Source organism: Podarcis liolepis (genome assembly GCF_965112155.1).
Source record: "Podarcis liolepis genome assembly, chromosome: 14".
Lineage (NCBI taxonomy): Eukaryota > Metazoa > Chordata > Lepidosauria > Squamata > Lacertidae > Podarcis > Podarcis liolepis.
The window spans coordinates 48,454,921-48,467,181 of record NC_139569.1 but is presented as its reverse complement, the minus strand read 5'-3'; the positions used below and the strand labels follow the sequence as shown (position 1 = coordinate 48,467,181).

At 49.5% G+C, this 12,261-nt stretch overlaps 1 protein-coding gene across 1 annotated transcript in view; it reads left to right on the top strand.

Moving 5' to 3' along the window:
* ALDH1A2 (aldehyde dehydrogenase 1 family member A2) overlaps window positions 1-12,261 on the top strand; it is a 73,714-nt gene that overhangs the window by 36,447 nt on the left and 25,006 nt on the right. Inside the window, exon 6 of the mRNA XM_083475847.1 lies at window positions 10,551-10,612. Coding sequence (XP_083331973.1) covers window positions 10,551-10,612 — 62 coding nt within the window. The remainder of the gene's footprint in view (window positions 1-10,550; window positions 10,613-12,261) is intronic.

The following is a 12,261-nucleotide window of genomic DNA, read 5'->3' as shown; positions in this document are numbered from 1 at the left end:
GGCCTCCTGGGGGCATTTGGGCTGGTGTGACAGGAAGCAGGATGCGGAGTGAAATGGACCATGGGCCAGATGGCTCCATGTTTGGGGAAAGAGTGTGACTCAGAATGTATTATTTGTTTATTGCATTTACATCCCATCTTTTTCTTCTCTAAGGAGATCAAAGTGGTGTGCACAGTTCTTCCTCTCCGCATTTAATCCCCCCCAACAACCCTGTAAGGTTGGTCAGGCTGAGATGCAGTGGCCGGCCCAAGGTCACCCACTGGGCTTCTCCATGGCCAAAGGGAGGGGGTTGAATCCTGCCCTCCCAGTCCAATTCTGACACTAACCAATCCCAGAGGCGTTTGAAGATAGAGCGACCGGTTCAGCTGCACTGGGTGCTGGCGCTGCAAAGGGCACTGGAAGAATGATGCAGAGCAGAGTGCGAGAGGCAGGCGGGTGCCAAACTTTAGTGTTGCACCAGGTGCCACTGAAATTTGGAAGCCCAAAGTCCGCCACTGCACCACACACACAGTTGGGGACGGGCAAGAGCAGAGAACAACTGCCCATCCTGCCCTCGCTTCTCATTCCATGGCCTTTGGCTCCCACAACTCTTTTTAGCAGCTCTGCTCAGATGCATTGTGGAGGCTTGGCCACTCAGCCAGAGAACCTGAACATCAATTGCTGCTTGCTAGGGAGACTGTGTCCGAAAATGTGCAAAAGAACCCCTGCCACGTGGCTGTGAGTCTCTGAATGTCTGGTGCTCTCAGGCCCCTCCATTTTGTTCCAGTGGGGTCAGTGGGGGTGAAAGCAACTGCAAAGGGTGCCTGGCTTGCCATCTCTTGGAGAATGCAGCTGCCCTGAACCCCCAGTAACAACAGGCATCTGAACCAGTCTGCGTTGGGAGCCTTCAAGTGTAGAGTCTCTATGCCCTCCCTTCTTCCACTGCTGGCTCAGCCTTCGCCACGGAGGCTTGGGAGCTGGCTTATGTTCCTGCCCCTCCAGCGGGAGAGCATTTGGACCCTATTCCAGAGTTTCTGTGCTATTGACAGAATTTGGCCTGTTCAGTGCCCACTGCAGCTGCTTTCCTTCCACACACTGCACCAAGGAAGGTTTGTTTCATGGCAGTGATTCTTTTTTTGACAAGGAGGGAGGATGACTTTACAGCTCTCTTGGGTTTCTGTTGTCTCACCAAAGGCAGAGATGGCCTTTCCTCCCCTTGGCGGCAGCGCTGAGTAATAGTCTAATATTGCACACAAAGGTGAAGACAACAAAGGCCAGCGTGAAACATGACACAGGGCTTTTCTTCGTTCTTCTAGCAGCTAATTTAGTTGATTTAAAAGGGGCTTGGTGGGTGGGAAAGTTTGTCCCGGGAGGGGGAGAGACTTTAGGAGGCAGACGGCTTAGCCTGGAATAGGAGCACAAAGTCACTGCAGGCAGAGTTAAACCCGGCACCCACCCAGGGGGAACTCTGTGCAGAGGAAGCCAATGTCCAGATGGTTGCACTGGGTGTAATTGGACACCCCCAAATTGACCCCAAAATCTTCAGGGGATTATTAACACCCCTCCCCACATTTGCACACAGAGCCATAGCTTTGGAATGCATGAAATAAGAGTAAATTCTCACTGAGCATGTGCAGAGTGTCTGAGTAATTGTGCTTCCAAGTCATCCACTGTGATGGGCCAGCTGGAGGCAGAGGAATGGTGGGAGGCACCAGCTGGGGAACCCCGGGCAGAAGAAGGCTCAGAGCCTGGAGAGTGGTGGTGGGACGACCATGAGTGGTCAGAGGGAGAAGACTGAGGGGAGGAGGTGTCGGAAGCTGAAGAGGCAACAGGGTTTAGTGAGCAGGGAGAGGCTGTGGCAGAAAGAAGTGCAGAAGCAGAAGTGGATAGAGGCCAAGAGGCAGAGATCAGGCAGGCTGTTGAGGAACCCAGGGGGTCTCCCCCTCCTGCTGCAACCAACTCCTCTTCCCCCAGTCCCCCAGAACCTGAGAAGGTATGAAGAGGGCAGAGTAAAGACAGGCAAGGCGATACAGCTTCAGCTTGCTTGAGAAGGAACCTGGAGTGGTGGAGATTTAGAGAGGGGTGGGAAGGCAGAGATCTTCAGTCCTCGCAACTGCCTCATAGGGGCAAGTTCTACCAGGAAGAGTTGCTGTGCTCACTAGGCCTGCCTCCTGGGCTGTCTTGTTGCTTTGAATAAAGAGTTAAGTTCACAGAAGCCATGTGAGTTATTGCTGACCAGCTCCTGACACCATCCTCTGTCATCTGAGGGCGTAGCTTCAATGAGAGCACGGCTTCTCCTGTTTGGACTCACTGGTCTCCCCAAGGTATTGCCTGCCTGACAAATGTGTGCCCTTTTCGGAAGCACTTGCTGCCACATGGATTGGGGCTGCCCCACTGTGTGTTGTTGGCTGCCTGCTGGCTGGTGGAGGATGGGAAACAGGCCACATGATGGCTCCCATCCTTGTGACAAGTGACTGTGCAGAGGGACGATGCTCATCCTTTTCCAACACCAACTGAATCTCTATGCTGGGACAAGCTTCATCTGCTCCATTTCTCTTTCAGTCAGACTGAAGGTGGAGGAGCAGCACCCATGAAAAAAGGTGGCCACCCTCATTCACTGCTCCCTACCAGCTACGAGGGAGCAATGGGGGACATTTGTCTAAACAGACAGATCCTGGGATTTACTGCTCCCCAAAAGCCCACTCACCCAATCTCCATGGGTTGGCTAGTTCATGGGGCACTTTGCCTGGAGTCAGAAATTCAGAGAATCATAAAACTGTAGAGTTGGAAGGGACCACAAGGGTCCAGTTCCTTATAATGCAGGCATCTTTTGCCTCTCGACCCTGAGATTAAGAGTCTCATGCTTCAACAGAAGCCTGGCAATTTTTGAAAGTGAAATCCTGGACTTGAGAAGAAAGAGGTGTTCTGATCCATGGGACCTTATATTAGGTCTTATTCTCCCATTGTTTGCACATGTCAAGCATTAATGTGATCTGCAGCTGATACCTTGGCTTGAATGCTTTGCTTTTGGGGGGAGGACAGTGGGAGAGCACGTTATTCGCCTTGCCCCCCTTCCAGGTAGGCCTGTCAGAAACCTCAGAGAGCTGCTCTGTGCACAAGAGGGAGCTTGGTGAATTTATGGTCTTCCTCACTAAGAGGTAGCTTTTTGTGCTCTGATGCTGTTCTGCTGAAGGGGCTTCCAGGGAGTAAGGCGCACCCGCCCTGCATAGGGACCCTCTGTTGCAATGCTGATCCGTTTCGCTAGGACCATTTTGTGGCTTACTTAGCATCCCTGTTAATCCCTCCCGGCTGCAACCATATTTCACTGAGCACATGTGAAAGCCCACTCTAAAAATGCCAAGGAGAATCCAAATGAGAACCACAAATGTTATTGATGCTTTTCTACAACATGTTAAAGTCGGATCATTTTCACTGCTGGGGCTTTCCGAGGTTTATATGGAAACAGTAAAACTTTCAACGTTGCCTGCTCAGTTTCCGAGCACAGGAGGCCCCCAGCTCCGGAAAGATCAATGTTTAGGCAAAGTGGGCCATTTTTGTCAAACTTCGTTATTCTGGTATCACAAACGCTGGTTTTATAGCAGGCGTTGGGCGGGCGGGAAACTCTGGGATGTGACTCTCCACATTCCAACTTTAATCTCCATCCTCTGTGTAAAACATTTGCCAAAAGGAGGGTCTAATAAACAGGTCTGTAAAATTCCGCCGTGATTGCAAATGCTGAATACAGGAAGGTGTTGAAAAAGGGCAGCTCTTTCAGAGTCCAGTCGCAGTTTGGAGTTTGGGAAGCCTGTGCGCAAAAGAAAACTCTTAGGCGAGGAGGGAAGACCTGGCCGTTTGTGTCTGATCAAATTAATTAGGGCCTTCCTAGGTCCTGATTTAGAAACTGGGTTTCCCTTCACAGTTTTGGCCTCTCATCCTCAGGCGCAAGGCAGGGCAGAGACGCTAAGAGGCCATGATGTGTGAACTTGAGCCAAACCTGGTGGAACCACCATGGAAATGGGGTGGAAATGTTGACAGGCTGCCTGAAAGGAAAATGAACCAACAGTGAACAGAGGTTGCTGCAGGGCGACAAAAGTCACAGGCAAATGGCTCTGCCCAATATGGACTGATTTTTTGACTCATTTTCTAGGGTGCTTCCACCATGCTGGGCATTTCAGGTGGCACTGCCAAGCCTCGTTCACTCGCTCTTTTTACATCCTGCATTTCCTTCGCGGCGGCTCTGTTTCCCCCTCAGGATTCAGTTGTATACTGGCAAATTTAGATTGCACAATAAAAGTGGGTTGGGCTTTCTTGTGCAACCAGCCGAAATCAGAACTCTTTGTGGTAAATAAAGTGAAGGAGGAAATGCCCAGGAAAGCAGGGGGTCACAATTGCTCCATGCAATATTGCGTAACCTTCTTGCAAACAAGTAAGAAGTAATGCTGACCTCGCAGGATCTCCCTGAAGGTTTTGTGAAAACAAATCAGGGTGGATGCTCACTAAAGAGGTTCTCTGGAAGAGCCCCCAGATCGCAGGAAGTCTGACAGATGCCTTTTGCACCATTCTCCTATCCTGTCTTTTTAAAAGGGTGGGGGTTCTGACATGGGTAGTGCTCTACTGGGGAAAGTGAACAGCTCAGCACAATTCAAATATAGCCTTTGTCGTGGTGGACAGAATCTGATGACCCCATTTTTTTAAAAAAATCTCTATTTTCAATTATCTCAAAAACTTTACTTAAAAACAAAACAAAATGAAAGATTGTTGTTTAGTCGTGTCCGACTCTTCGTGACCCCCTGGACCAGAGCACGCCAGGCACTCCTGTCTTCCACTGCCTCCCGCAGTTTGGTCAAACTCATGCTAGTAGCTTCGAGAACACTGTCCCACCATCTCGTCCTCTGTCGTCCCCCTCTCCTTGTGCCCTCCATCTTTCCCAGCATCAGGGTCTTTTCCAGGGAGTCTTCTCTTCTCATGAGGTGGCCAAAGTATTGGAGCCTCAGCTTCACGATCTGTCCTTCCAGTGAGCACTCAGGGCTGATTTCCTTAAGAATGGAGAGGTTGGATCAATTCAAAAGCATCAATTCTTCAGTGATCAGCCTTCCTTATGGTCCAGCTCTCACTTCCATACAACACTACTGGGAAAACCATAGCTTTAATTATACGGACCTTTGTTGGCAAGGTGGTGTCTCTGCTTTTTAAGATGCTGTCTAGGTTTGACATTGCTTTTCTCCCAAGAAGCAGGTGTCTTTTAATTTCGTGTGCTGTCACCATCTGCAGTGATCATGGAGCCCAAGAAAGTAAAATCTCTCACTGCCTCCATTTCTTCCCCTTCTATTTGCAAGGAGGTGGTGGGACCAGTGGCCATGATCTTCGTTTTTTTGATGTTGAGCTTCAGACCATATTTTGCGCTCTCCTCTTTCACCCTCATTAAGAGGTTCTTTAATTCCTCCTCACTTTCTGCCATCAAGATTGTGTCATCTGCATATCTGAGGTTGTTGATATTTCTTCCGGCAATCTTAATTCCATCTTGGGTTTCATCCAGCCCAGACTTTCACATGATGAAGTCTGCATATAAGTTAAATATCAGGGAGACAATATACAGCCTTGTTGTACTCCTTTCCCAATTTTGAAGCAATCAGTTCTTCTATATCCCGTTCTAACTGTAGCTTCTTGTCCCACATAGAGATTTCTCAGGAGACAGATGAGGTACTCCCATTTCTTTAAGAACTTGCCATAGTTTGCTGTGGTTGACACAGTCAAAGGCTTTTGCGTAGTCAATGAAGCAGAAGTAGATGTCTTTTTGGAACTCTCTAGCTTTCTCCATAATCCAGCGCATGTTTGCAATTTGGTCTCTGGTTCCCCTGCCCTTAAAGTCCTATAGCACTAACTCTTTCTGTCATGGGGGTTTGGGGCAAAGCCAGAAAAATGTTCTAGCACTAATTAAAAGATCATTTTTTTAAAAAAAAACTGATGAGATTATAAAATGGCACCCACCCAGGGGCGAAACTAGGTTTTATTTCACCCGGGTCAAAGACCCAGTTTGGTATCCCCCGCTATGTGCATTTGCGCCCAAACACATACAGGATGGGAGCCTCAATGGCGCCCTTCTGGAGTCTTCACCTGGGGCAAAAACTCTGGCTAGCTCCCCACCCCAATAGCAATGGCACTGCACCCACCACAAGGTTTATAGTGAGTGTGTGCTGCACTACAAACAACACCCACACCAGCTACATTGCATCCACTCATGTGGATGGCAAACAGCCATGTGGGCATTTGGGGGAGGGAAACCCAGAATAGAATAGTAGTGTGGAAGGTCATCTGCAATGTTGATAATACAGTGGAAAAGTCATGATTAACTAATGCTGGGAACCACTCACCTGCAAGCAGTACCCTCGGGTCCCCCTCGGCGTGTCGGGAGATGGGCCTTGCCTCAGTGGCAGCAGAACCGCCATGCTTCATGCGGAAGGCCACAGGTTGGTGACCTCTCAGTGTTCTTGGACTCCAGTTCCCATCAGCCCTAGACAGCACAGCCATGCTGCAGGCTGCAGAAGGTATGGAGGACATGCCAGGATGGAGAAGGATGAAGGAGACAGCCATGGGCTAAGACCAGACAGGGTCTAACGCAAGGCATTTCACTGGGGATCTCACAACAGAGATGTTTTGTTTGAGCTGGATTCAGCCGGTTGTTTTTTAAAGTCACATTTCGAAAGCAGCTCCTGAGATTCCCCCCCTTTTCAGAATGTTTTCTTTTTCGCAGGACTGGCCCTTCTGTTGACTTCTTAAAAAATCCAAGTTTCCTTTCTTTTTCGGGTGGGGGGGGTTCAGTTCTCAACATTGCAAAATAAGAAGGTGGCTGGCTGACACATCGACCATCTTTCCTGTTGTCTCAGGAACAGGAAAGGAAGTGAAAATAATCCCCAAATCGTTGTTTCTTGTAATTTGGGAGGCCTTTGTGCTGTTCCAGGAAGAGACTTCAGCTTGCCCAGTTCCCAGATGAGATTATCTGAGCAGAATAGGTTCTGTGTGCCCACTGCTCAAAACCTGATAATGATGTGTGATCTGAGCAGATGTGTTAAAAGGGATCTCCCTGGTTTCTGCAGAATTAGGGCTTCCAAGTTGCACAAGCGGGGGTTTATTGCAGGCACAAAAAGTCAGCCCCCTCTGTCTAGCTAGAATGTTTTCTTTCTGTCTCATCGTCTGTGCCTTTTACTAATTAGCCAATCTTTTCCTCTCTCTCCTTCTCCTCTTTCCTGTCCCTACTGCTTCTTATCGGGCTCCTCCTTGCTCCCACTTCACTGATAACGGGCCTATCTTTATTAGTCTCCTTCCAGGGCCTTGGAAACATCACATGGAGCAAAAGCAAATCCCCAGCTGGTCAGTCTGGAGCTCTGCACTGATCTGTCTTTCTCCCACTCATCCCACCCCGCTTTGTGGAGCAAACGGAACAGGGTGAAGAAATTCAGCAAGCTAGAGAAGGGGCTTGTTTCTAATCAAAGTCAAGTTGAAAACTATGTTTAGAAACCAGGATGCTTTCTGGATTCATCCCTTTATTATGACCAGATGTTTGCACAGATGCCTCCCCAAAATGCAACCAGCCCCAGTAAATCTTGATGTGTCCCTTGCCAGCCTTAGCTGCGGACTCCTGGCGTACTGGGCGAGTGACACATCCAAAGCCCGTGGGGAACTCCAGGAACCCCTAAACGCTGCTGTGAGAGGTACTAGTGTGGAACTACAAGACAGCAAGGAAAGAAAGAATCAAAGGCTCCTGTGTGCCCAAACAGAGAGAGAAGGAGGCTGCCCGCTGTAGCTCTCCATGAAATTCATTGTTTGCGCCTTGCTCTCCCTCCAACTAGTCTTTGCTGGCGGAAGTGATGTTGCATTGGGTCTGATTAGATCACTCATTTTTCCCAATGGGGACAAGAGACTTGCTCACTGAGAAGGAGGTTGCCTGTTGCATCTCTGTATGTGTTTCCCGCTTCTGGTCACAACAGCAGCGGAGTGTCTCCATACCGCTCGTGTGTGTGTTTGTGTGGGTTGGTGCACACTCGTTCCCTTGCTGGGGGTGAGCTGAGGGGTGGAAGACAAATGGAGCCCACCGTGCCTGCCCAGCCCCTTTGGCACTGATCTAGCAGTTTCTTCTGATGGACTTAGCCCTGGTGATTCTACACCCTGCTGCTCTTTTTGGGGTTCCCTGGAAAATCCCTGACCCAGTTTTGCTTTTCAGGGAGACTGGAGAGAAGGGTGTTTCTTAAAATGTTATTAAGTGTGCATATATATGTATTGTACATTGTGGTTTGTCACATTTCAGCACACCCACCCTCCAGCCTTTGCAGGTTAAGAGTAAGGAAGAGGGTGTCCTTTGGCTCAAGGGCCCAGACCTGGACACCAAATCCCCCCTTTTCCTGCTTGCCTTCCTTCAGTCCCTCTAAAATCTGCCTATCCAGAGTGCAAATGCTGCTGAATCTGGCAGCTGTCCTGATACGTGCATGCGGATTGAGTGTGAGATTAAACAGCTTATTCAACTTTCATAAGTTTTATATATTATATGATGAAAGGAAGCCGTTATGGCTAATTTGCTAACACAAAACTGCTTCCGCTGTCAGCTGTTGCAAAGTTAGTGAATCACTTGTGGGCACCCAGCCACAAAGAGCTTTCATTTAGCAGTGGGAACTGAGCCCAAACTGGAGCTAAATTCATGTAAGCACCCCCCCCTCGAGTTCTCTGTGTACACATTGGGAGCCGTGGTTGGTGAAGCAGGGGAGACCAATGAGGATCAGGGCCCACTCACATTATAGTTAGCATTTGCCAAAAATGTAAAGAGGTGGGAGCAGTGGCGTAGTGTGGGGGGTGCAGGGGGGGCCCGGCTGCACCAGGCACAACATCTGGGGGTTAGGGTTAGGGGGCGCAAATCCACGGGTTAGGGGGCGCAAATTACTTGCCTTGCCCCGGGTGCTGACAACCCACGCTACGCCACTGGGTGGGAGACCCAGTTTTTGATCCACTTGAGCCTGCCCAGTGTGTTCCCTTGTAGGAGTTAAAGGGAATTAGATAACTTCATGGAAGAGGATAAGGCTAGCCATAGCTATTAGTCACAAGGGCTACCCGGAACCTCCATATTCAGAGGAAGTCTACCTATGGCAAGCTATTGCCTTCAAGCCCTGTCTGTGGACTTCCTGGAAGAGTTTGATTAGTCACTGTGGGCAAAAGAAAACTAGATGGATCCTTGGTCTGATTTGGCAGGGTTCTGGCTCTGGGGAGGTCCCCCCCCAAAAAATAAAATTCAGTGTAGAGAAGCTGCCAGCTGGGCTGGCTGTTGGGGTGCATCTAAGTACTGAGATGGGATTGTATCCTGCACTGCACCATAGGGAGGTAGAGAAGGCTAGCTCAGAGGGTGCAGGACAGGTGTTGTGCCAGCCACAGTTCTGTCTGCTCCACACACACCCCTCAGCATCTGCCACCTGAGGCAGCTGTCTCACAGCGTCTAATGGTAGGGCAGTCCCAGGCTCCCCTTATGTCCCTCTCACCACTGCTGGAATGTATCACCACGCAGAGGGGAGAGGCAATAGGGTCTGTTCTGTGGGGCACTCTAAGTTCAGGTGAGGCAACAAGGAAAGCAAGCAGCATCACCCTGGCATGCACTGCAATCTGACTGTGAACCCTGGAAGAAGCTCCTCAGAGCCTCTTCTGCAACACTTGAACTTGGTGGCAGATGAACGTGGGAGCTAGGGAGTTGATGCAGAATGATAAGCACCCAAAAGGAAGACATTCTGCGAGCCCAAGGGGAGCAAGCTTGTTTTCTCCTGTTCCAGAGGATTCAATGGATTCAAATTACAAGAAAGGGGGCTCTGACTAAACATTAGGAACACTGGTGCCACCTCCAGGGGGCCCTGGGGGCCTGGACACCCATAAAACTTTTGCTGTGGGTGCCCTCCCTCTGCCCCCCCTCGCATGCTGGCCCTGCATTTTGCCGCTTTATCTCTGGCGCTCTGGCACCATGGCAGCAACTGGGCCGGGGCCTGCGCTTCTGCTGTGGCCATGGACATGCTTCTGGGGTGTGTCTGTGGTGCAGGCCCCAGCTCAGTTGCCGATGTGGCACTGGAACATGCACATGTGCTGCACCTCAAGGTTCACGGCACCCACACTGTGGGGTCAAAGCAGCACCGCTGAAGGAAGAACTTAATGACAGTAAGCATTGCTCAACAGTGGGACAGGCTACCTGGGAAGGTGGTGGACTCTCCTTCTTTGGAGGTTTCTGAACAGAAGTTGAATGGCCATCTCTCACAGATGCCTTTGCTGTAAATCCTGCATCGCAGAGGGTGGACTAATGGCCCTTGGATCCCTCTCAACCCCATAATTCTATGGTTCTGTGATCCATTCATTTAGTACACAGCAAATGAATTGGTGCTTCCAAAGTTCCCAGGCTGAATGTTCTCCAGTAATGCTTTGGTAGCTTTAAAAAATATATGGTCCCACCCATCAAAGCTGTCTCAACCTCTTCCCCCTTGGATTTTCTTTTCCTTTTGTGTGGCTTGCCTGGCCCAAGTGCTTTTGAGAGTAACCAGGCTCCTCTCTTTCAGACGGAGATTATTTCACCTTTACAAGACATGAGCCCATCGGTGTGTGTGGACAGATCATCCCTGTGAGTATCTGGGCTCGCACCTCATATTTATTTTCACTGGAATGAGCTCCCTTGAAAAGGCCCATAAGCCCCAGGCTTCAGCAAGGCGTGTTTTTCATTATGGGAGACCGGGCAATGGGGTGAGGGGGGGAGGCAGGCGGAACTGAGCCCACATTGTTGACATATCTTTAACAGCCGCCCTACCAGTGCTTATTTGCACATCCTAATAGAGTTTTAGAGCTGCAGTATTAGGGAGGTGAGGCCTCCAGTCACAGAATTCCCAGGACTGGAGAGAGCAAAGCAAAACACGGCATTAGCATCAGGCGGCTGTCAGCCAATTGAGATGTTTGCACAATGGGGAGGAAGTGGAGCCCCCCCCCCTTCAATCCAGCAGGATCTTTTTATCTCTCCTGTTCCAAACTGCAGCGTAACTGGGATCCAGGGAGGATAATTTTCAGGTTCTTCATCTTTTTCCTTCTTGCCCTAAACAGGGCAGAAAACTCCACAATATAATATACTTTCCTAGAACTGGTCCCTTCCATTGGGCAAAAGGGGCTATTGAGGAGTTTGCTGAAGAGGAGTGCTCCCCATCAGAGAGGGCCCCTGGTGTCCCCCTTCCAGCAGGAGGTGGCTATAACATCTTCTCCTCATCTGGATTAGCCTTCCACTGCTAGATCCGGCTCAGTCCAGCCGTTTTGCTAGGCAGGGGTAGGGCAAGCGTGTCTTTCCAACCAGACCTCCACCACCTAGTCCGTCAGATTTGTTGTAGGTCTGGAAGGGCAGGTGCAAAGGTGCATATGTCCCTGACTAACACAGAGTAGCCTCCGTTGTGTGACAGAAAGAACAGCTTCCCCCCTGGGCAGTTTTGCATCTGATGCCCCTGGTTGATGTGCCTGCTCCTGATGCAGAGACATCTAGCTGGTCTCCCAGGGAAAATTGGATTCAAAGCTTCAGACTCAGAGCAGGAAAAGAGGAAACACAAAGGCCACAGACTTCCATCACATCTATTGCATGATTGGGGTGGTGGGGAAATAATAATAATAATAATAATAATAATAATAATAATAATAATAATAATAATGAATCAATCAATCAATCAATCAATCTCTGGGCGGCTTCCAGCAGAACACTAAAATACAATAACCTATTAAACATTAAAAGCTTCCCTAAAGAGGGCTGCCTTCAGATGTCTTCTAAAAGTTTGGTAGTTATTTTTCCCTTTGACATCTGGTGGGAGGGCGTTCCACAGGGCGGGTGCCACTACCGAGAAGGCCCTCTGCCTGGTTCCCTGTAACTGGAAAGTGCATAATCCAGTATAGCTTCATGTTGCTATATCCACCAACTTCAGGGCCCGACAGAGTTCAAAGAGTTGGCTGGAGAGATTGTGCTACCCAAGCCAAGGTCTGTATCCCTACAAGAAGTCCATCATGTCCCCCATTAAAGTGGCACAACAGTGTACCAGCTCCCCTTTAGTAACTGCGTCTCTTGATTTGGAATGGCTTCTCACTGTTAAAACCAGAGAGTCCATGCAGAAGCATTCAAACTGTAATCTGCTGCTACAAAACCCCACAGACTTAATGAGCATTTTAAAACAAACGTTTGCAAGTTGCTCGGAAACTGCCAAGGTCAACCCAGAGTCCTGAAGCCCAGTGCCAGCTCCGATTAAAATC